A 23,720-nucleotide genomic window follows, 5' to 3' on the forward strand; every position below is an offset into this window, starting at 1 on the left:
GGAACCTCTTATCTTAACCCAAACAGAGATGAATAGCGCTGTAGGCTCTGTGCTCCCCAATGTCTGGCCTGCACGCGGAGCCTGCCCACACCACAAGCAGCATGCAAGAGCACTGTCTTCAGAGTGTGCTGTCCTGACCAGGTCATAAACATCATCTAGGAATTTGGGAGAAATGCACATTCTTGGTCTGTATTCCAGACCTTCAGAATCAGAACCCTGGAGATAGAAGCCTACCACAAGTGTTCCAGAGAACTTGCATGACTGTTTAAGTGTGAGCATCACTGAAAGAACCTCAGAACCACCTGGAAATTAAACGAGGAAAAGAACAAGGAGGTCTTCACATCTGGTGGATCCGTGTTCACAGTCACTGTGGCCACGTGGCAGCAGGTGGCTCAGGACCTGGATCTTGACTCTCATGTCGGCCTTGATCCCTGGGCACACACTCCTGAAGTTCCCCTGCCCCTGAGTCTACTGCTGCTGGCAAAGGGTGGTCTCCATGATAACCAGCCCAGAGGCTGCCTGCGATCCTGGCTCGAGGTCTGCTGTGCACTCGCGTGTCTGACATCCTGGGCACTCAAGTGCAAAGATGGCCTTCTGCAATGTGATTACCCCGGTTTACCTCATGGCAAACCTCCACCCTCAGGACAGACGGCTGCTTACTCATTTGGGTCAATGAAGCTGAACATCATTTTTCAAAACTGTCATGATGCCTGGTCACTGTAATTAAAAGTTCTACCACTCTATCCAATTGGAGTCTGTCTATTTTAAAAGAACCCTAATGTGGCACCAAACAGATGGTGCTGGCATGGTTCTGGACATGGCTCACGACCCACGAAGAACTGCTTCATCTTAGGAAGGTAAAACGTGTCTAAATGAATAGAGGGACATAGAGGGTTGGCGGGAGTATGCTGGTCATGCTCCCAGGATGCACTAAATCCAGTGACTGTGCTCTGATCACAGGGGACAAGGTGACTCCAAAGAGGGTAGGCCCAGGAGCAAGGCTGAGGACTCAGAAAGAGAACCTATGAGCCTGAACACCCACACAGCTGTCCATTATGGAGCCAGGTCTTCTACTTTGCAGGGCTCAGGAGTGAAGAGAACAGGCCACCTATTTAAGTCTTGTTGCCTCCCACTGCCCTGGAAGCTAAAGCCCATTGCACATAGCACCCAATCTGGAAAAGCCAAAAATCTACAGGGAGGAACACATTTTACAATGTGTTCTTGAGCAGCTCTATTGTTTCTCAGAATATTCCCTCTGTACATGGCTAATTAAAATAACCCCACTATACCATCTTATACCTGACTCATTAGCAAAAGATAAATTAAAAAATAAAAATCTCTGAAAATAACTCTCCATGCTGGACACCTTGTGATGAGAGGACACTCTTAATTGTTGGTTGCACTGTAGAGCTCTGGGTCCCTTATAGGAAGCATTACATCACTGTTGTAATTCTCCTTCCTTAAAATTATTATAAAGAGACAATCAAGCATCAATCTACGTTTTTGCAGCACTGTTTAACATTGTTAAAACTCAGGAGCACTGTAAATGCCTAGCTTTAGAAGACCTGGTTTATTAAACTGTAATGCTTTGACATAACAAAAAGTTGAAATATAATTTTATGGAAATGAAATAATATGGAATTGAAATGTGAATTATAGAAACTATAGAAAAGCAGAAAGAATTTGATAGGCTGGATGAAAATAGAATAAAGATTATCTACACAATGGTCAGAATGATAAATATATGTATATCTGGGGATGGTATATGTAGCCAAGAAAACTTATCAGGATTATAGAGAATCATTTGAATTTGAAGTGAGTTTGAAATTTGTTTTTAATGCTATAATATCCTTAAAAATGAAACACTGGGTGAAAAACTGCTTATGAAGCTATTTATGATGAAGTCTGCCTACAGTTTGGGGATAGATCAACTGGCTGAGCAACTGGTGATGGGGGGAGCCCCAAAGCCATGCTACTAGCTTTATAGGTAAATGATAAAGTGCTCATTTTGCTTAGGAAATAAGAGCATGCAGGATTTCCCTTACCTTTGTCTCTTGATTCAGAAGTAGAGAGGATGATAAATTGCATTTTTATGCTGTCAATACAGGGCTTTTATAGTACATCTTCAGTACTAAATGGGACTCTGCAGAAGTGGTTGGGGGTCACTTCCAGCTCCCCAGGGGCAACTTTGGGGTTGGGTTGCATCTTTTACTGTCCCCATCGTGGCTGATGCCTGGGATGGAGGAATGTTCCATAGAGGTCATGCTTAGCCTCCCCACTGAGATCAGGAGTAAAAACCCAGGACTCCCCCAACCCCCTCAGTTGATGAATGGGAAGGAGCATGAAGGGAGGGGGTCCGAGGCTGGCTTCAAAGGACATCCTCGGAGAGCCAGCAAAGGCAGCCTGCACTTGACTTAGAGAGTTGCTCTCAGAGTTGCAGGTGAGGTCAGCAACTTCGGCTCAGCTTCCTGCCTTCATCTCACTTCTCTGAGTGCCCACTATACAGGGGCATGACCATGGGCCAAAGCAGGAGACTGAACTAACTAAAAAGCTTCCAGAAAATCCCATTATCTGTTTCAGTAAACCAGATTCAGTTTAGGAAATCTGGTCAGTGGTGATTTTTGTGTAAAGTTTTGTGTGTGTGTGTGTTTATTTTGTTTTTTTTTAATTACTATGGAGCTGTAGGACTGACTGAAAAAAAGAATTGGATTTTAAAGTTGAAGGGTGCCCTGGGCCAGCCCAATGGTACAAGGGGAGAAGGTGTAGGTTTAGAGTCAGACACACCTCGATTCAAATGCAAATGTGAACTTTATGAGCCACAGCTGCCTCCTTTGAAACAGGGAATAATTGTGCCTGCTTTTCAAGATAAAATGAATGTGCAGAGTTAAGTGAAAGCAAGGGCAGCTGCTTGCTTATTAGGAGGAGTTGAGGGGGTCCACAGGGTGGGGCAGAGCTGGGTCTCTGCTCTCCTGCTTTCCCACTGCTCCTGCCACACACCACTGCCATTCTGAAAGTCTCACCTCTTTGAATGAGTCACTTGACTTTCTTGCACCTGTTTATCCCCCTGTAAATTCAGGATGATTGTGGTACATATATATTTTTTAAAGGTTTATGTATTTATGCATTCAGAAGTGGGGTACAGGCCAGGGGTGCAGGGTGGGGAGCAGAACAGGCAGACTGACAAAGTACACTGCTGAGGGGACAAGAGGGGTCTGCTGCGCCATGTTGGCCAGCTCCCTGGCCAGGATGGCACTCGTGCTGAAGCAGCTGCAGTGAGCTTTGTAACACTGTGCTTTAACCCACTGTTCCACCAGAGAGGGCCCTGATTGTGGTGCCTATTTTACAGGGCTCTTGAGAAGGTAAAACGAGGCTATCCAGATGGAAGTATCCAAGGCAAATGTTCATACATCGTCTCCAGTGCTGGGAACTAAGTTACAGACCCTGACAGGCAAGGGGTGTCTCCCACAGGGAGGCATTCACCCAGGACACGCCTGCCCTGTGCCCATGTCAGAGTCACCCGAGGGCATGAAATGGTGCCTTCAAAAGACTCAGAGTGTGAGCTGCCCTCAGAGCCTCACTTTGTTCTCCCAAGGGGTCAGGGATTGCACCGTGCAGGCATTTTAACTGCTGGGGGCACTGAACCTGCCCACGGAACACCTGCTGCAGTGCACCTGCCCGAGCTAATACCCCTGCCGGAGGCACACTGTACCTGCTTGAGGCGCAGGTCTCTGGGGCGGCCTTTGGCCACGCTGAGCTCCCACACACACACCACAGCGCTGGCTCCCGCGGTGACGATCGTCGTGGGGGATGGGCACACGGCACACAGACAGCGGCCCCAAGCAGCCAGGTTCTCGAAGGTCACCAGGTTCTATGGGACACAAGGAAAAGGAGCATGAGCAGCAGGGCCGCCAGGGGCTGTGAGCCACGAGCAGGGTGAGAGAGGGGCCTGGCAGGTCCGGAGACTGCTGCCCTGCTCGTGCGCTTTGGGGGCCAGGGCACACGTCACCTGACCCTGGGAAGCCTGACCCTCGTGACAACCCAGGCCTATTCCCAAAGAGGTCAGACTCCATTGGTAGAGAGACCTGGGAGCAGGTGGTCGCTGGGACACTGAAGGAGCCCCCAGGAGCACTGGGAACGCCAGAAGGCCAGCGACTCGCCTGGAGAGGCCAGTGATGGCTTTCAGGAGAGGGTGGCATCTGGGATGGCTTCATATAGGTGGTAGGGAAGGGAGGGAGGGACAGAGGGCTTGGTGAGTAGGGAATTCACCCCATGTGGTGCAGTGGGCCAGTGAGAGGTGGGGGAGAGGGGAGTGACCATAGGCGACTTGGGTGGGGGCAGCCAGAAACACTTGCAGAAGGTGGAAATCACTGGGTTTCTTAAAGCAGGGGTAGGCGGGCTATAATCAGAGGTCCTCTGGTCTAAGATCTGACTGGGGAAAGGGAGCCCCAGAACCTCCCACCCAAACTCAATGAGAAGCTGTTGACTTGATGTAGCCAAGTGACCAGCCAGAGGCAGAGATGGCTGTGGAGCTGAAGGCGTCACTGCTAACTTGTGTGCTCCACTGCTTGGAATTTAGTCAAGGCCCACAAGGGCCCCCGAGTGGCTGCGGCATGGAGGAAGCGGTGGCCCATCCTTGACCAGCCCTGCCGAGGCCCTGGGGCCTCTCACCTTGTCAGAGCCGTAGCTCCCCAGACAGCAGCTGAAGTCATCAAAGCCCCAGCTGAGGGTCCGGTTCCAGTGCGGAGGCAGCAGCACCTTGTTCCTCTCCACAGCCAGGATGGTCTTTTCAGTAGGGACGATGTGGCCAATGGCTCCTTTGGGAGATTCTGAGCCTAGAGAAAAAAGGTACATATCTACCCCCCAGTCAGTATGGTGGCATCTATATGTCAAAAGGTGATGCTCATTTCTGCTGGGCCTGGAAAGGTGGTGTGGGCAGGCCACCCCGACTTGACAAGCACATGCAGGGCAGGAGCTGCTCCCTGAGGTGCCTCACTCCCAGGCTTCACTGTGCTAGACCCTGGCCCTCAGTTGCTCCCAGAGATAGCACGGAAATTAAGCTTGTGGCCCTGCAGGTGTTCAGTGTCTCTTACAGGCTAATGCCTGGGGACGGAGGAGAAGGTGAGGCTGCCAGGGCAGGTGGCCTGGGGAGGGTTCTGCCCACCCTTCTCCACTCAGGGGCTGTATCTAACAGGGCTGGGTGTTCTTGGATTTATGGGGGGCAAAGGACCCATCAAAAAAGCCCCACAAAACTGACCTTACTATAATCTTTGAGACCAGAATCCTGTTCCTGGTATTGGGATTTCCCAAAAGTAAATGTGTGCTGGAGTGACACAGACATCAGTCTTTGCACATGAGCACAAGCTTCTCCAAGGAGTGGCAGGGCTGGGCTCCCCCTCCCTCAGAAACCTAGGTCTCCCCGGTAGACTATACTTTGGTGAGGTAAGTGTGTGTGGGAGACAGACAGACAGAGACAGGTGTGTGTCTCAGGCAGAGAGATAGTCAAGTCTTAAGAAGTCAGCTCTAACAGGGGTGGCCCGAGACACATTCAGAGCAGAGGCCACCCCAGATTACTGCTGTGAAGGCAGACGTGGTCATCCAGTCAACCCCAAGACCCTGCCCGTGTCTGTGCCCTGAGTCTCTGAGGGGACAAGTCTGGGAGAGGACACCCAACACAGCAGGGCCAGGTAGTTACCTTTTACTGTGACCTGGGAGGGCCTCAGCGAGTGCAGGTTGCAGAAGAAGGGCTGTGGGTGGCCCTGCAGGCTGGCAGGTGTGGAGACATCCTTTCCAGGGGAAGGCTTCCCTGCTGCGGTCCTGGCTGGGTGGGGCTTAGTAAAGAGCTGGAGAGGCGAGGGACAGAAGCACACAGTGAAGGCCATCAGCACAGAAAGAGGAGTCAGCACACAGTCGCAGTTGCACCCCCACTCCTGGCGATGCCTCGGCCGGATTCGGCCCTGTGGGCGGCGAGCACATGAGCACAGCAGAACTGCTGGGCTCAAGCCGCGCAGGCCGCAGATGCGGGGCCTGGGGAGTCGAGCAGAAGAGCTGCTTTCTCCGAGTCACAGTGCAGGGCTGGCAGAGACAGCCCTCTTGGCTGCCAAGTCTAAAAACTCTTGGCATTTCTTAGAAATTCTTCTCCAAACTGCTTGGGGAGAGGATGACTCATCAAGCAGCTCCCGGCTGCCTGGAGGGATCGCAGCTCTGCTATCACGGATCAGATGTGGCTTCTTCCTTCCTCCCTCCATCACCTGCCTTCAATTGCTTATTTCTCGGACCTGTTTCCTTTCCCTTAAACCCTCTGCAGGCACCTGCATTTAGGCAGCAACACAGGCCTCTTTAACAGCATCCATCAAATGATACAAAGAGCAAGCCACATTAGTCAGTTTTCTTACTTTTATTTTTCTTAACTTTCTATGTCAAATTGTCCCTGATGCGAAACTATAAAAAACAAAACAAAACAAAACAAAACAAAAACACTTTCTAGTATCTCTATTTTGTGTCTATGATTTTTTTTTTTTTCTTATTAGTGAAGGGCCATTTTCCGTAGCTGGGCAGTGCATGGAGGGTGAGGCTGTGCTGCTGGACCAGGCAGTGTCCTGAGGCCACTGGATGCTCCCTCCACCCACCCACCCTTGCGCAGCTTCTGCCCTGCTGCTCTTTCCAGCCAAGGGGCACATTTCTCTGCTCCTCCATGGCAACGCCCACTGCGCACCATGATGGAGAGACCTGAGGCCAGACTTGGGGGAACAGGCGGAGACAGGGCTTGGTTCCTAGAGCAGCTCGGCTCTGTGCGTCATTGATTGGATGCCTGGCTCTCTAGTAAAGCTGGCTGGGTGGTTAACACAAATTTATTCAGAACTGTGATTTTTAAATTGGCATTAAAAAACGGCTTTTTAAATTGGCATTAAAGAACGGCCTTTGCAGGAACCCAAACGGGATCCTGCAATAGCCTCTCAATGGAGCAGTGCAAGGTCCTGAAGCATTTTAATCTTGCCTTTAGGCTGGGATCACGTGAAAGATTCTAATACTGAGGACTCTTTACAATTTGCTTTAAATTAATACATTTTATTGAAACACTGGTTTAGTATAATTCAACATCTGTATATTATAATCATCATCAAAAATAACTTCAGTCTACTACCAAATAACTGACTTGCTTTACCCAGTTTACCTCCTACTCCCTTCTCCCAGGCAGCTATCGTTTTGTACTTACAGTCGGAGAGTTCTTTCCCTTCTTTATAAATGTTTTTAAAATTCACAAGATATATCACTAAGAAGATCAAGAATAAAAAATTGTGTGCATTCCAAGCTATGCTGATATGAAAATATCTTTTGCTTGCAGACAAGGACTATGGAACACAAGTCACATGTGGGTAGTGGTGGGTACTATTTTGAACTGCTCAATTACTTTATCTGTATTATGCTAATTGGTTAAACTAAAGGAATGAAATTATCAGGCTACTTCAGCTTCATTCCTGAAACTCTCTGCTTTCTACAAAGCCTCCCCTGGACAAACCCACCCATTCTCCAAGTCACCCCAGGCCCTTGTCACACACCCCTGACCCCTGAGCAAACCTAAGCAGGTCAGATGAGGTCAAATGGAAAAGATGTTATTAGTTTTGCAGTGACAGTGAGATGAGCTCAACTGGCCTCACGCGGGGAAGCGGTGCCCAGACAGCCTGGGGTTGGCTGCGTGTGTGCACAGAGCTGCCAGTGAGGCTCCTGACAGCATGGGCTGGGATCCAGCCCCTGGGGCCAGACTTCTCAACCCAGATGGCTTCTCTCAGGGAGAAAACATCTCCACACTGAACTGAAGCTTGCGTTTAACAGCTGGGAGCGTTAAATGAGTGCTTCGTCACACTGCGTTCACCAGGACTGCAACATGAATGCATATCCTCACATGGCTTCCTGAATATCCTGGGGGGGGGGTGGAGTCTGCAAAGCAGAAGATTCAGCTGACACCCCTGCAATTTGACCAAGGGTCCAGGGGGCAAAACTCGATGCTCCTGCACGGATGGCAACGTGGTACAAGCTCTAGAACCAGCCAGATGGGGGTAGAGCTCTAACTCTGTCACCCGTGAGTGAAGACATTATTGACAAGAAAGTCATTTAGTCTCCATGAACCTCAGTTTCCTGATCTGTAAAAAAGTAAGTCCTATACCCCGAGCTCATGAGAAGATTCACTGAGATAATCATACTGATAACTAGTATTTATTGAGTGCTCTAAGCACATTTCAGGCACGTTCGAACACCTGGTATTTTAGTTCATTCACAGTGATGCAATAGGGTAGACACATACACAAGAATTGTCTCCTGTGGTTTTATCACAGTGTCTAAAACATGCATCGCAATGAATGTGGTCTTCAACACTGTCATTACTAACATCATCACTTTCATCAACATCAGGTGGTAACTGAGGGCTAAGCCCTGACATTTCCCTCTCGTCTTCTCTCTTGCTCCCATCCCAGGAGAAAATGTACTGACTCTCTCCACCCCCGCCCCCAAGTTCATAATACCACTCTTTGGAGAAAGCAAGATAAAGGACATGACATGCTGTACCTGTTTGGGCACCTGTCCAAAGTTGCTGACAAACCCCAGGATCGTGCTCCTGATCAGGGGGTCACTGACGCTGCTGAGGTCCATTTTGTCACCATAGAAGTAGGGATGGAAGGTATTAACAGCCTCCACGGAGGCTGACCCCTGTTGCTTGTACCCAAAAATGAGGTCTATCCAGTGGTGGAGGTTGGCACTGACAAAGTCACTTTCCAAGGCCTGTAACGAAAACCCCAAAGCATGAAAAATGCAGCCCCTCCCAGACTTGTACCCCCACTGCACAGGCAGAAGAGCAGGCAGCAGGATGCTGGAGCTGGCTCTGCTCAGGGGGCTGGTGCCCCCCCCCCCACGCCCCAGGCTGGATGGGCACTAAGTGGGCAGACACACAGGGCGCCCGAGACCTCACAGGTGGTGGGTGGTTTTCACAGTCATGTGGGTTGCTGGACTTCATGGCTACTGTAGAGCTAGGCAGGATAAACGGTAACAGTGTGTTAATACTCCACAAAGAGGTTCTTACCAAACTGAGCCATTCATCTTGAAGAACAGTCTCTGATTGTTCCAAACCTTTGGTTGATTTTTAGAATTCTGAAGCCTTTGCTTCAGATGATTCTTTCTGCTGCTATGCAGTAGGGACTTTCGGAGGCTCCTAAGTAGACATTTTTCTGGTGTGGGTCATTAAGATCCTAATCTACTCCAGTCTAATCCTCGCTCCATCAAAGGAGCTGACCTTACGTGGTCAGCCCTGCCAGAGTGCCAGAGTCCCTGTCTCACCTCTCACCTGCACCCCACAGCCTGCCTCTCTTTGACGTCCTCTTTACAGTTATGCATTCCTGCTCTCTGTGTGGTTATTGGGAGACTCTTCCTTTCCACAAGAACACTGGCACCTGCATTCAGATCTGTAGAGCGAATCTGTTCACTCACTTTTCAAGAACTTCTCTGAGGGTCAAGCTCATCTCTAGCCCAAGTACTCCAGACCAGTGAGGTGAGGGAGGAATGGCTGCTGGATTAAATATCCAGAGCCAAGGATAAACCAGAGAAGAATTTCTCCTTGCCAAGGCAGAAGGACAGAGAAGAAAGTACAGCTTCATAGTAACTATCAGTCCTGTCCCCAATTACTTTTTTAACATAACTTAAATACAAAAAATTCAAACATAGTTCAATGTGTTCTGACACATACGTGAAATCATACAGTCACACCATAATCTAGGTGGAGGGCATTTATATCAATTCAAAAAGTTCTTATACTTCCTTTTTGCTCATCAGATGTTAACAGACCACTGATCTCTTTTCTGTCCCTATCGTTTCACTACTTCCAGAATGACCATAAATAAAATCCCATGGATTTGGCTTTGGGCTTTGGGTTCTTTGGCTTAAAATAGTGGTTTTGAGATTCATCCATGTTCTTCCACATAGACACAATCTGGTTTTTTTAATTGCTATATTTACATTCTTTTTATTTTATATATTCTTTTTATTTTATGTATTTATATGTCATATTTCTTTTTATTGTTAAATTTGTTCCATTTTGTGTTTTTCTGTTTTTAATTAAAATGGATAAATATTTATGTATACACTTTTCCTGTAGATGTCTTTACATTTGGGGGATAGGAATTGCTAGGTGATATGGCAAATGTATCTTCATAAGCAGGTACCATGCTTTTCCCCAAAGTGGCTGTGCCTTTTTGTTTATCCCACCTAAAATGTGTAATGAACTCTGATTCCTCCACTGTTGCTTACTCTTGGCTTACTCCATGTCTTAAATTTTAACTAGACATTCTTGTGAGGGTGTATTAGCATCTCACCATGGTCTTAATGCATGTTTCCCTGGTGACCGATGATACTGAACACATTTTCATGTACTTAATGTTAACCCAAGCATCTGATCCAGAATATGCATCATGAAATGGCCCTTGGCCTCTGTCCACACCAACCTTTCTGGGTAATAACCAAGTGCTGCCTAGCTCTGGAAAATCCTTTGGCCACTGGGTGCCCCTGAGGCCTTCCAACTCTTCTCTGAGCTACACTGGGCAGGATGGTCCGGGGCATGGCCCTGTCTACAGGGTTAGCTAAGGACATTAATTGCCCTCCACCCAATAAGAATCTAAGTGGTTTCCCCCAGTGATTGCCATAATAAACTGGCACAAGGGCAGAGCCGAATGGAGCTCTTAAATAGCTCAGAACCCAAGGCCAACCTGCCAACTTGGGGCACAAAGCCAACCTTCCCTCTCCAGGTTCTCCTAGCACGAGAGCCCTAGAGTTGGTTGTTGCTAGCACTGCACTGGGATAGAAAGCCTCTGTGGACATAGAGGGAACAGAGCGGTCCACACTGCAGAGACCAGGGACTTTGCTGTGACCCCAATTGACTCACCTGTCTGTGCAGGCTGATGAACTTCCGAGGGTCCCCATCAGCCCAGGGAGGGAGCTGGACATCCCCCAGCACTGTTCCATCCTGCATGCAGCCTGAAGGGAGTGAAAACATCAGAGTTTGGGGGAAATGGGAGTCCAAACTGGTCGAGGGAAAAGGGGTGTGAGCACTGTGTTGTCCAGGGCTGTAGAGCCTGTGCACATCAGACTGTGCACTGCACCCTGCACAGACGGCCCTGGCGCCTGCCTCTCTGGGTGCTCCCCCCTCATTGGCCTGTAGTTTTCCTACCTGACCTGTAAACCTTAGCTCCTCCCACGAGGCCCTGCTGGCTCCCGAGGCAGTATCTGCGCTTAATTCACAGGTTGTATGAAACGGTCATCGTGTCGTCACTCTATGCCTGCCTTCCCTACTTGATGCCTTTTCATCTGGTGCTTTTTATCCAGGGCTAAAGCAATAAGGCGATAATACCCATAAATGCTGTTGTATTTTGAGCACCTAATTCTATGCCAGGGCACGACGCTAGGTGCTTGGCACACGTTGTTGTATCGAATCTCCATCCAACTCTATAATTTATGCATTTTCTATTCAGTTTGAAAGTAAGGGCAGCTAGCTTTCAGAGGGAGCTTTCCCAGACATTAAGAAGAGGAACCTGGATACAAGCCCATGTCTCTTCTACCCATTAGCTGCACAACTGTGAACACGTTGCTTAACCTCTTTGGGATTCACTTCCTACCTGTTACCTCATGGGGCTGGTATAGGGATTAAAAGAGAAAATGTGCATAATGTACTTAGAAAAATTCCAGGCCCAGGAGGATTGTTCAATAAACATTCATTATTATCCTGCTTAAACCCTCCAGAGCTTTCAGACTGGAACCAGAATAAAACCTTCCCCTCCTCTCTCTGGCTGAGGGCTGTGCCTGCCTTGATCCTTCTCATCATTCGGCCTCAGCCCAGCTGTCACCTACTCAAGCAGGTGTCAGAGTCACTCACAAACTCTCTTCCTGCCTATTTCCTCCACTGTGCTTCTCTACATGGCACAGCATCGCAGTTTGTCTATGTTTTCTGTTCCCTTCTCCCTTCCCTGCACAGAATACAAACACCTTCAGGAAATCTACTTGAGAGACTCCCCAGCATCTGAAGACGTACCCACACATTAGATAGATGTCAGTGACCCCTTGTTTCCTGACTTCCCTGAGGACGCCTGGCTTTGGCTCTCCCACAGCCAAATGCTTCTGTCGGCAGAGGACCCTGGCTTCAGTCTGCAGACAGGGAGGGTGAGTCCCCTCCAGTGCACGCCCGACCCCAGCTGACCGGCCACCTCTTATTGGCTTCCTCCTTCAATGGGCTTTACCAAGCCTTGCGAGAACACTCTTTGTGGGGGTCTCTAGTGAATGGGGGTTATCTTGAGAATCTGAACTCTGCTGAGGTCGTCAAGTTCCATGGGTCAGATTTGCTAGGTTTGATTCTGGGTCTGGACACATTTTTTTTTTAATTAAAAAAAAAAGACTTATTTATTTATGCTTACAGAACTGGGGTACAGACCATAGGTGCGGTGGGAGAGGATTCACCAGAGTGGGGAGCAGAACAGTAGATTGACAAAGTACACTGCTGAGGGAGCATTGTGTAGTTCAGGAGAGGTCTGCCGCGCCATGTGGGTCATCTCCCTAGCCGGGGATCAAACTCATACTGCAGTGGCTTCAGAGAGCTTCATAATACCATGCTTCAACTCGTTGCACCACCAGGGAGAGCCTGGGCCTGGCCACATTTTAAATGTTCTCTAGGCATCCTGGCTGTGAACTACCAGGAGGTGAGTGCTTGATGCTGGGGCTAGAAGTCTTCATCTGTGTCCCCTGGCCTGGTAGCTGATCTGGCTTGAGGTATATGCCCATCTGGGCTGTTTGGAGGAAGAAAGAGGGCCCGCTGGCAGGGGTTGCTGGCCAATGTGCACTGGTGACAACTCTCCAGTGCCTCTACAGGACCATCTGTCACCACCCCCTTCTGCCTACATGCTGTCCCTGACTTGGACCACACATCTCCACAAGTCCCCTGATGTTTGCAATGCAGGTTCCCAAGGTCTACACACAGTCCCAGGGATCTGCCTGATGGGATTTCCTGAAGATTTTATTCTTCTTCTAAAGATGGGGAGGGATGCTCAGCTGGGGCAGGCACAGGAGGAGCGGCCAGCAGCCTGCACAGCTGCCTTTGGATGCCACCCAGCAATCTTCCCAGGAGTTACAGCATCTCTGGGTCCTACTCACGGAGCCCAGGCTAACCCATCTGTGGAACATGGAGACTGAGAGGGCAGAGGCTTGCCATTGGAATCACACAGAAGGCCTTGCCAGGCCTGGGTGGTAACAAGGGCTCCTGTTCCCTGCCCACCTCCTTACTGCAAAGTGAAGCCTGAGGACCTCTAAAGCAGGGTCGGGGTGGATGCAGAGCAGTTCTGGCAACCTGGGACCAAATGCCCTTCCTCAGGTCCTGCTGTTACTGCACACCAACCACACTGGTCTGAGGAAAAGGCCTGTTTGGCCAGTTGTTCAGCAAAGAAATGGATACATTTATTAACAACCGCTTATGAGCTGCGGAAGAGAGTCTTGCCCAGGCCTCACTCACCAAACTCCACGGCGTTGCAGTTTGTTAAGAACTCAGGCAGGTAGAAGAACTCCGGGGTCAGTTCTCTGACATCACTCATGTTCTCTCTGGAGGCCGACTCCCATGTGTTTTTCACGCTGTGAAACATTCTATCTGCCACATCAAAACTGCCCCCCTGCAGGGAAAAAGTGCTGATGTGATGGGCAGTGGAAGTCAGGCTGTTCAGGCCCCCGGGGCCTCCAAGCCCCACTCTGTGTCTGAGCCTCAGGTTCTTCCATGAGCCTCACCACTCACTCCCACGCACTCCCCCACACGCTCATTCTCAGTCAGACTCGTGCACACTGGCTGCTCACACAGCTGCTTCCTCAGCCGCTCTCTGGGACCTTGCATTGGAGGGTTCCCTGGAGACGCATGGTCCTCTGTAATAGAGGGGTTAACATCTGTCTATCTTGGAAATCTGGATTCAGATCAGAGACAGAACAGCATGGGCATTGTTTGACCTTTCTTACATTTGCTGAATTAAACACAAGGAAAGGACACAAAGTCTCAATGACAGGGCAGGGGACACTTCCTGCAGAAGTCCACTGTCTGAGTTTCGAAGCCTGGTGATGGAAAAGCGGTATGTTCTGAGGGCACGGCTTGGCTGGGAACAGAGGTGGAGGACAGCAGCTCAGGTCAGGGCTCTGGAGACTCCTAAGACACCCGCTAACATGTGAGAACAGGCTTTGAGGGTAGGGAGCTGAGGTACGCCAGCCTTGAGGGACAGGAATTTGGTATGTGGAGTCAGGGTGTGTGTGGCACCTGCCCAGGCTCCAAGACCCAATCCTTCAAGGTCCAAGGTGACCTTTGGTGATGCTTGAGCTGGGCAGCTGGGATTGGACTGGGTTAGATGTAATATAAATTCTTTCCTTAAATGTCCTGTTCTTCTCATTCATCAGGTGATCTTGTGGGGCAGAGAAGGCAGAGAGGCCCTAATTAGAGACGTGGAGATGCTGTGGCCAGATGGGTTTCAGGAAAGAATATGTGAAACTGGGCTTTGGATCTATATAAGTTTAGGGATACCTAAGGGCTCCCTCCTCTCTGTGATAACTCAGTAGTTCACTTGTCCCCATCAAAGTTGGGCCTTTGGCCCTCTACCACCCAATCTACTTCTGCAGAGTACACGTGTGGCCCTAAGAATGAAGGGGCAGAATTCAGAATGTCAGTGCCTCCTGGCTCTGGCAGCAAGATTTATTTTTAGAGGGCTGAGTTTCCCATCAACGTTTACTTAAGGCAGTTGTGGGCTGCTGTGGTGTCGGTTGAAGAATACTAAGGGAAGAACCTTCTCTTGGCAAACCTGTTCTACGTTAGGCACAGCAGACACATGTATGTGATCGCTCTCAGTCCTCATAGCAGGTCTGTTAGGAAGGAAGTGTTGTTTCCACTTTTCCTACCAGGAAGCTGAGCCTCCTGAAAGTTTAGATTTTTCCAAGCAATGATATAGCAGAAATGGGGTTCAAACCCATGAATGCAACTCTGAAGTTCTTGTTCTGCCTCTGTGCCAACTTAGTGGGGGATCCCTGTGCCTGGGGCAAATAACCTACTATTTGTGGGTCAGGGAGACTCAGCTCTTTTTGAGGAGGGAAAACCTGCCACACTCCTGAAGCGAGCCACTTCTGGGTGTCTGGAGAGTTAGGCCTTTCATGGCCCGTAGGCCATTCTCTGCACAGAGCCAGGGACACCAGGAGACCAGTTACCTCTGCGGCCACAGAGGTAGCTTAAAGATATGACTTTTCTCCAAGGTCATTTTGCTCTTGGTTGACAGGAGATGATGTCCACACTCATATTCAAATCGAAGTGGAAACAAAATGGAGGGAAGAGGGCTTCTAAATAAATCTGCACCTAACGAGTCACTCATTGAAATGTATTAAGAGCTTTGTGTATTTAATCTGCAGCCAGCTGAAGCCCTGCCTCTGCGGGAGATTGATGCCTCCGCCTCGTCCTGCTTTCTTTTTGCAGCTTTTATGAGTGCTGATGGTAATCTCCTGAGAAACAATATGATTTGGTAATAAAAAGATTACCTGTATTAAATAAAAATAATATATACATAGGAAATATTGTTAGTGCTACAAATCTGGTTAAAGATATTACCACAAAGAAAAATGTTATTTTTTTCACAGCTGTCTAATGCATTTTAGCAAAAGTAATATCTTTAAAACTTAAGCCTGTATTATTTATAAAGGAAGCAATAACTGATTTTCCTATTTCCTATATTAATAAATGTATTTGCATACATTTGTTTCAAAATTAATGGGTTTTCTCACTTCTGCAATACAAAAGAAATGCCAGATCCCCCAGAAGAAAAAGTGGAACTGCTTCTGCTTTGTTACTTGTAAGTCTGTGGGTTGACACAAACTCTGGAGGTTGCCAGCAATGAGAACTTGATTCTCGGGAACAAAAAGGAGTGAAGGAAGAGAAGACAGAAGGGAAAAAGAAAGAGGCAGGAGGCAGAGGGGCTCCTTTAAGGCCTAGAGGACGCTTTCCTCCCAAGGCCAAGACTGTATCAGAACAACCACAGAATAGAGCTAGAGACTGGCTGGAAACAGGTGGTGAGAGATGGACTGAACCAAGGCCCAGCCCCGTGTACTTTGCAGGTGTTCTTGAATGAGGAACCCAACATAGATCCAAACAAACCCCAAAAATCAAAATAAATAATAGTGAGGTTACTATTAACAAGGGAGCAAGATTTCCAGGCAGAAGATTTCCCCCCCCTGCAACATTAAACCAGAAGATGAAAAGGAGAGAGATAGAGGTTTCAGAGGCAAAAGATTATAGAGTCTGGATTTTATGACCAGCAAAGGTTATCACTCACGTAAGAAGACCAAAAGAGATTTTGAGCACTTCAGCACAATATATTCCGAGGTGCCCTTCCACAACTAAAGTATTTAAAGAGAGGAATTATGCAAAGAGGAATTAAAATAAAAAGCATCACAACAGGGAAGTGGCCTCCACGGACTGTAGCTGGACAGTCACTAACATCAGTAAAAGGTTCATACTGTGGTACATGCATCAAAACTGGAAATGCTCTTGCCAGGAGTATTTGGTGTCAACAGTTTTCCTCCTATGTGAGGACCCCGAGTCGATGTGGGCGTCCCAAATCCCACCGCCTAGGCCTCCTGGTTAGGATCCTCCTCCCGGCCCCTCCTGGCTGCTGTGCCCGCTCACCGTAATCAGAGCAGGCACGGCCGCAGGAGTGAGTGTCCAGCACAGCAGACCCGGCCGTCACCGGTGCCTAGTGGCAAGACTAGGTGGTTGGTGAAAAGGCCCAGGCGGGCTTCGCACCACGTGTGAGCACAGACACAGGAGCTCTGACTTCCCTCCCTTCTCCCAGCTCACCCAGACCCCAGGCTGGCACCCACCAGGAGCGACCAGGTGACAGCACAGCACAGTCCTCAGTTCTCTCTGTAGTTAGCATATGTCTTACACAAAAAACAGCCATCTCGCCTCAGGTGGTTCAGAAAACCCTTGCCTGCTGCTGGTAACAGCTGACTTCACACGGGCTGTGACTTAATTAACACAGCACTTTATTTCAGTTTCTTATTAAATGCAGAGGTGGAGGTGCTGGTGGCGGCACTGCCACTGTGCCCTCGCCAGGGCGCTGGCTGCCTTGCTCTGCCCCACACAGCCTGGGTCTGAGCTCAGGCCTGAGAGGACTCAGTGCTCCTGCCAGACAGAACTGGACCTGGGCTGTGGCCCAGCAACAGCAGGGCCTCGCGTGGCTGAGCTACACGAAGAGGAAGACTCACTGACTGTGGCTCCGGGAAGGAAAGAGTCTCAGGAATTACTGTACCCTGGGGATGAGCCCCCACTTCCTGCTGAGCAGTCTCACCCTGCCAGAGAGTGGGGATCACACAGGCACAGCTGACTTGGGCCTGGGTCCCGCTGCCTTCTGTGTCACCAGCTCAGGCCAGGCTGTACATCAACACCCTACTGGCTGAATTGTCTATGTATAACAGGCTTGGTGCAGAAATACAAATGAGCACAACAGTAGAGGTGTGAACCAATTTTAATACCAGACCAAACGTGTTAGGATTTAAAGGTGGGAGCATGATGTGTATCTTACACCATGGATCACTCCTTCCCCATTTCATCATCCATGCAGGGCTGGAAAGTGTGAGGTGCTGGGACTGGCTGATTCTCCTTTTCTTGTCACCACATAGGGGTCTTTTGAAAAGAAATGGCCCTGTCCCCATAAAAACAGGTTGGGGCAGATGATGTCAGGATATTCCCAAGGAGGTCTATGAAGACCCCAGGAGTCAAAAAAAGGAGACTGATTCACTCCCCACCCATGTAACCTTTACCCATCCCCTTGAGAGCTAAAGTTCTCCTTTTATTTTAAAGGCAAAAGCTAAAGATGGTTGTTTCTTCTGTTGGTTCCAAAAGTTGGACCCGTTACGGCCCTTGGAAGAGACAGTTAAAAGTAGGAAGGGGAAATCCATTCAGGAGCAAAGTGGGTCGATATGCCACAGGTAGATTTGACCCTGTGAAAAGCAGAAGTCACTTCAGACTTAACATGGGAGTCAAAAGGGCTCAAGCTCGTAAGAACACTTGCATGCCACATAAAGCTGTAAGATTGGATCTGACCATCTCACACTGTTTTAAACAATCTCAAACTGATGTTACCTCTTTGCCAATCACCAATGGATCTGAGCTCAGATAAGCTCAAACTAGTTGGGACTAGCTTCAAAGATGCCCAAACCCAGTATTTTCATGGTTTTAGAGCACACCTATTCTGTCTAGTTCCTGCCTTCTTTGGATGTTTTTACACAGTCCAGACTCTCTTGAATAAGCTTAGACCAGAAAAGACCTGCTGGCAGAAGATTAGGCCCACTCAGATTAGATCTGGCGGCTTCAAGGGGAGACAGGGACTAATGATGATTGATCACCTAGGGAGGGTCAAGCCCTGAGCTAAGGGATTTACCCACATTTTCTTATTTAACCTGCAGGATCCAGTGAGATGTGCATAAGTAACCCTCATTTCCAGGGATAAAATAAATTGAAGAAGTGGATGTAAATTTCAGAGCTGATGCTACAGCAGCAGACAAAAGGTGGGGTTTTAATACATTAGACAGAGGGGCAAGGAGAAACTATTAAAGCATCCAGAATTCCCCGGATGGGAAAGCCATAATGGAACGCATCACCATCACCATCAACAGGGCTCATCAGTTCTTGTGGATTAATGAGCAACATCTGGATGGGATTCCCGGCATGGGGTAAGCTCTGGGGCCGTTTGTTCTCCAAACCAAACTTACTTAAAATGCTTGTTGCCTGAGAAGGCTCAAGGGAAGCACACTTATTATTTTTTAGTGGATTTCCAGGGAGAGGGGGTTATACAATGTCTAGACAATCCATGCTGTCAATGAAAGAGGAGGCAATGCCGAGAAAGAGAAGACAGGAGGGGCTTTGCTTCTTGTTGGAGAAGGTACCCACCCCGTGCCCACTTATTCCTGCCCAGGAACTGGAGTCTGTTAGGGTGAACGTCATTTGAGTGACACAAAGAATGACCTTGCTGGTGAGGTCAGACCAAAGCACACAATTCCTGGCAGGCATTCTCCTTTGTTGAAGCTTATCTGTCAGAACAAGCCCCATCTTCAATAACCGGTGAACCCCTGTGGATTTTGCCTTGCAAGGCCTGGATCAGGTCAGGCCCTAAACTTGGGCCCATGATGTATTTACTTTGGAGTCTGAGCCAGCTGGCTCTGGCTGGGTTACAGCCAAAGTCAAGAACTGTAGTGCTCGGATAACCTTGGAAGTAAGATCTCAGGGTTAAAGGCAGAAAGAGAGGACAGAAAAGAAATGGCGTCTTGGGGCTGCCGTGGAGAGACCTGGTCCCACTTACTGCCACCCTGTCCCACTCAGAGTCAGAACCACTTACTTTCAGCTCACAAAGGGCTGCAGCCTAGCTAAGCTGAATTTCAAATTATGTTTTAGTGTAAGTCATTGTTTATCTGAAATTCAAGTTGACTTGGGTGCCTTGGATTTATACTTGCACAATCTGGCACCCCTAAACTGGCATAAGGGTCTGTTAGTTTACTGGCAGGTCATGTGGGTAGTTTGGCTCTTCAAATATTTGTCCTCTCAACCCTCTTGGCAGGACTTAGCCTAACTTTGCATATTCTGTTATCATAAGTGATACTCTTTTTCCCTTTTCCTTCTTTGTGTTTACTTTTCTAATTTTTGACCACCTACTTTCAAGCATGTTTTCAAATTTCCTGTTTTTCCTTTTCTACTAAAATAGACTTATGTTAAGTATTTTTTCCATGTATCTCATTTCTTAATTTTAGAGTCAGTTTGAGACCACTGGGCAGGTATGTAGTGTCACTGATGTGCAGCCTGCCTCAGCTGGACCCCCGAATCCTGGAGCCACCATCCAAGGCCTCACTGGCTAAAGAGGGGGATTTCTAGCAAGAAGGTCCCCACCTTGTCTGAATCCAGCTTGTAGTCTGCGAGCTGTAGCCGTGTGTGTGTGTGTATGTGTGTGTGTGTGTGTGTAGGCATGTAGGAAAGCTCACCTGCAGAGAGCAGAAGGCCTGGGTGAAGGGTGGCATCCGGACCAGGTAGGAGGCGACAATGATGGCGGAGGAGTAATGCGTGCAGTAGTGGCACTGGACGGTCATGTCTCCTGCAACGAAAGGATGGTTCCCCACCTGCGCTGAGCAGGCGTCGTCGCGTAAGCCTGCTGGTGCTCAAGAAGAGCAAGCGCTCTTCTGGCTGCAGAGGACTCCCATGCGCTGACAGAGCCTCTGCTCTGCTCCCTACTCTGACTCTGGTGAGTCTTCTCACCGCCCCTGTCCCTCTGGCCTGGACCCCAGTTCTGTATGCATAAATAAATAAAAAATGTTTTAAAAAAGAGTGGATGCACCTACATAGGGGGAGGCTTTTAACTCAGGGCTACCCCCGTGAGTTTCTAGAGGGGAGTATGAACTTTTCCATTGGCTCCCTCCAGGGTTTGTGGAGCCAGAACACCAAGATAGAAGCAGGGCCCAGACAGACATCCAGGCAGAACAGTAACGTTGCCGCCTGTGGGGCGTCGCGCCCGCCGGGCATCCTCTCCCTCCATCTCCCTGTGGCGCTACGATCGGTGTTACTCAGCATCCCCATAAATCTGAGAATGACTCACATCTTACATGGTAACGGGTGGCACAGCCAGCAGGGGCACGGTCAGCAGAGGCCTGCGCCAGCCGGCCCAGGACACACGCCTACCTGGCCACTCACTGGCAGCCCACACTGCCGACGGGCCTCCCTCATGCGAGCAGTTCCTAAAGCAGAGGGACCTCCAGGGTTGGTGGATGCACTTACACAAGCGCCCGACTCAAATGCACACCCAGGAGAGATGGCAGAGGCTGAGGCAGGTGGCCCGGAAGGGGACACAGCTGGTGGCAGGTCGTGGTCCTCTGGCTTCCCTCTGTGAGAAGCACCCCAAGATGCCTGGCACAGCCTGGGCAGCAGCACCCGGGCTGGGAGCTGAGAGGGATCATATTGATTCAACTTGTGCCTCTAAAGGAGATAAGCAGGGCCAGGAGGGCCTGCCTGTTTGTGCACCTCTCCCATCGCCCCCGAACAAGTTTCAGTGGGAACCTCATGCAGAGAGGGGATCCTGGGTGCAGGCGAGGGGGTCCACGGGGGCTGCACAGTATGTGGCAGGTGCCCCTTATCCTCCCAAGAACCTGCCCTCAAAGACCTCCCGAAGCATGCACCTCTGGCTCACAAGGGAATTCTCCACAGTTGATAGATGGAAGCTGCCTATCTTGATATATGTATTCTAAAGCAGTTGAGGAAAGAATACATATAGCATAAAATACTTGATAGAAAAAATCTCTTTAGCAATATATTCATTTTAAAAAACTACATGAACAGAGCTCATGCCAAACGCTAAAGTACTCAGAATACAGATGCCTGTGAGGGTGGCAGAAGGCAGAAAGGTGATACGCAGAGGAAGTTTGGGAGCTAGGTTCTAGAGCCAAAGCACAGCCAGGGCTCACACCACGCGATTAGAGCGTTCTGTGCTCAAATGCAATTGCAGGCTGGCTGCTCTCCCAAGCTGGCTCTGGCTGTCGCCTCGAGGCTCTCGGACAGACAGCACTGCAGGAGGAAAGGCCAGCCGGGATCAACCCACCTTCCGTCTTCTCAACTTCTTTAAACCTCTGGATAAATTTCAGCTTCCTTTCCTTGGTCTGGGCCCCCATGGGCTTCGAAAGATCCCGGAAAGTCTTGGGATTTGTCAAGTTCAGCATCTAGAAGGCAGATGTTCAGCTGGAGTTAACTCCCCTCAGACCCTCTTGTGCCCCAGCGAGACTTCAGGAGCCACGCTCTTTAGTTTTATGGTTCTCTTTATTGGTTTATTGTCGTTTGGTCTGACCCCCTCTGGTGATTAGCAGGCGTGCTGGGGTTTTATGGCCCTGGAGGCAGTGATCCACAAAGACTTAATAGGGGAGAGATGGAAAATGAGAGGAGGGGAAGATTGAGTTCACACTGAACCTGTTCCAAGTTGACCCAAATCAGAACATGGCCACTGGTTACCGGAAAGAGATTTTCAGAAGAATTCCTGTCATCTGTGAGGCACTTGGCTCCTGCCTCATGGAATATTTTGATTCAACAGTTCAAGCCCTTGCTTAGAATCCAACTGATTTTCTAGGAAATCAGAAGTTATCTGTGTGGGAGGAGAGGAGAGGGACAGCCTCGTGCTCTGGAGGCTCCCCGAGCAATAAAAGCACATATTCCCCTTTCTCATCCTGGGGAACACGCAGTGGTGGGGACCCGAGGCTTTCGGAATGGGTACCCGAGGCTTTCTGGATGGGTACCCTCAGAGCTGCGTTCTCTTAGCAGAGAGGTTCTGTGTGTCCACAGAAGTGTGCATCCTCCAGGGTTTGTGTGACTTGATAGAAGGAGGTGTTGCTGTATAACTCTCTTTTACTAGAAGTGAATCACAGAGTACCCTGGGGGTCGTGGCTTGTTTCCTTCCCAAAGGCCTACAGGGGACAGGGAGTGCCGAGAGTAGAGCCAGTCTAGGGGATCAGCTACCTAAGTAGCCATAGACAGGAGAGCCAGGGCCAGTCTAACCAAGACCCAGTCACCTTCTGCCCTCCTGCACAGACCAGACACCTCCTGCTGGCCAGACCTCAGGTGGGCAGGACACTGCTTCAACACTGAGCCAACAAGGTCAGCTTGCTTCACCTTCCTCCCCTAAGGGTCCCCTAAGCACAGAGGTCCCAGAGCAGAGACTAAAAAAAGTCATCAGCAACCTGCCCCCCCCCCCCCCACCACACACACACACAACCCACCCTTTGGCTAATGTCTCAGTCCAGATCCTGGCTGATCTAGATGCCATCATCATCTCTGTTTCTGAAGTCAGACTCCAGAGCAGGAAGTAGTTCATTCTCTCTGAGTCTCTGTATCTCTGTCTCTGCCTCTCTGTCTTCTTCCTTTTCTCTCTCTTCCTCTGCTTTTTTGTACACTGACATTCTAGGAGAAATTCCTGACCCATTTCATTTAATGGACCACTGTTGGTTCACTGCACTTGTCCATTGTTGGGGGGAGCAGGAAGCCTCTAAAGCACCTGTGGGCTGTGGTTCCCAGTCAGGCTGATCATCCCACAGTTGGGACTGCTTCTCCACAGGTGGGGCTGGTACAGGAGCCAGAAGACCAGACTCCAAAGCTTCCTTTGGGGTGAGAACCAGAGCAGCGAGCTACCCCAGGGCCCAGATGGACGGAGCCTTGTGGCAGAGGGTGTGCGCTGATTTAGGGTGCTCTGGTCGTGAGAGTCAGATAGGCTTAGAACACCCATGGACATGGAGCAGCCCATAAACACTGTACCTGAGAGGTGTAGTCAGCCAGGACCCAGGGAAACACTGGATACTGCATGTAGTCATTGTAGGTTCTCCCAGCCAGGGTGTTGAGGTGCATGAGATACTCAAAATTGCTGATGTCCCTTTTCTACCAGAAGAGACAAAGAGAGGATGAACCCATGCAGTTGACATTTCCTGAAGGTCACACAAATCCACCCCCCCCTCAATCCCCAGGAGGCCCTTGCTATGCAGATGAGAACAGGCAACCCATCCACCACCACCGCTCCCTGTGCCCCATGAGCATGAATCAGGCTGAGTCAGAGAGTCTGGACTCAGTTCAGCATGAACTGAGGCAAAGACATTCAGGAAACAAAGTTGGCCTAAAG

At 49.4% G+C, this 23,720-nt stretch overlaps 1 protein-coding gene across 1 annotated transcript in view; it reads right to left on the bottom strand.

The window, feature by feature from the left end:
* Window positions 1-23,720, bottom strand: part of WDFY4 (WDFY family member 4) — a 197,140-nt gene that overhangs the window by 7,690 nt on the left and 165,730 nt on the right. The window contains exons 48-56 of the mRNA XM_004680667.2: window positions 23,363-23,482; window positions 21,666-21,783; window positions 20,062-20,171; window positions 13,532-13,685; window positions 10,922-11,013; window positions 8,560-8,772; window positions 5,693-5,840; window positions 4,669-4,853; window positions 3,710-3,868 (exon numbers count right to left, since the gene is read on the bottom strand). Coding sequence (XP_004680724.1) covers window positions 3,710-3,868; window positions 4,669-4,853; window positions 5,693-5,840; window positions 8,560-8,772; window positions 10,922-11,013; window positions 13,532-13,685; window positions 20,062-20,171; window positions 21,666-21,783; window positions 23,363-23,482 — 1,299 coding nt within the window. The remainder of the gene's footprint in view (window positions 1-3,709; window positions 3,869-4,668; window positions 4,854-5,692; window positions 5,841-8,559; window positions 8,773-10,921; window positions 11,014-13,531; window positions 13,686-20,061; window positions 20,172-21,665; window positions 21,784-23,362; window positions 23,483-23,720) is intronic.

This window comes from Condylura cristata, unplaced genomic scaffold (genome assembly GCF_000260355.1).
Source record: "Condylura cristata isolate star-nosed mole 26May11 unplaced genomic scaffold, ConCri1.0 scaffold00011, whole genome shotgun sequence".
Taxonomy (NCBI): domain Eukaryota; kingdom Metazoa; phylum Chordata; class Mammalia; order Eulipotyphla; family Talpidae; genus Condylura; species Condylura cristata.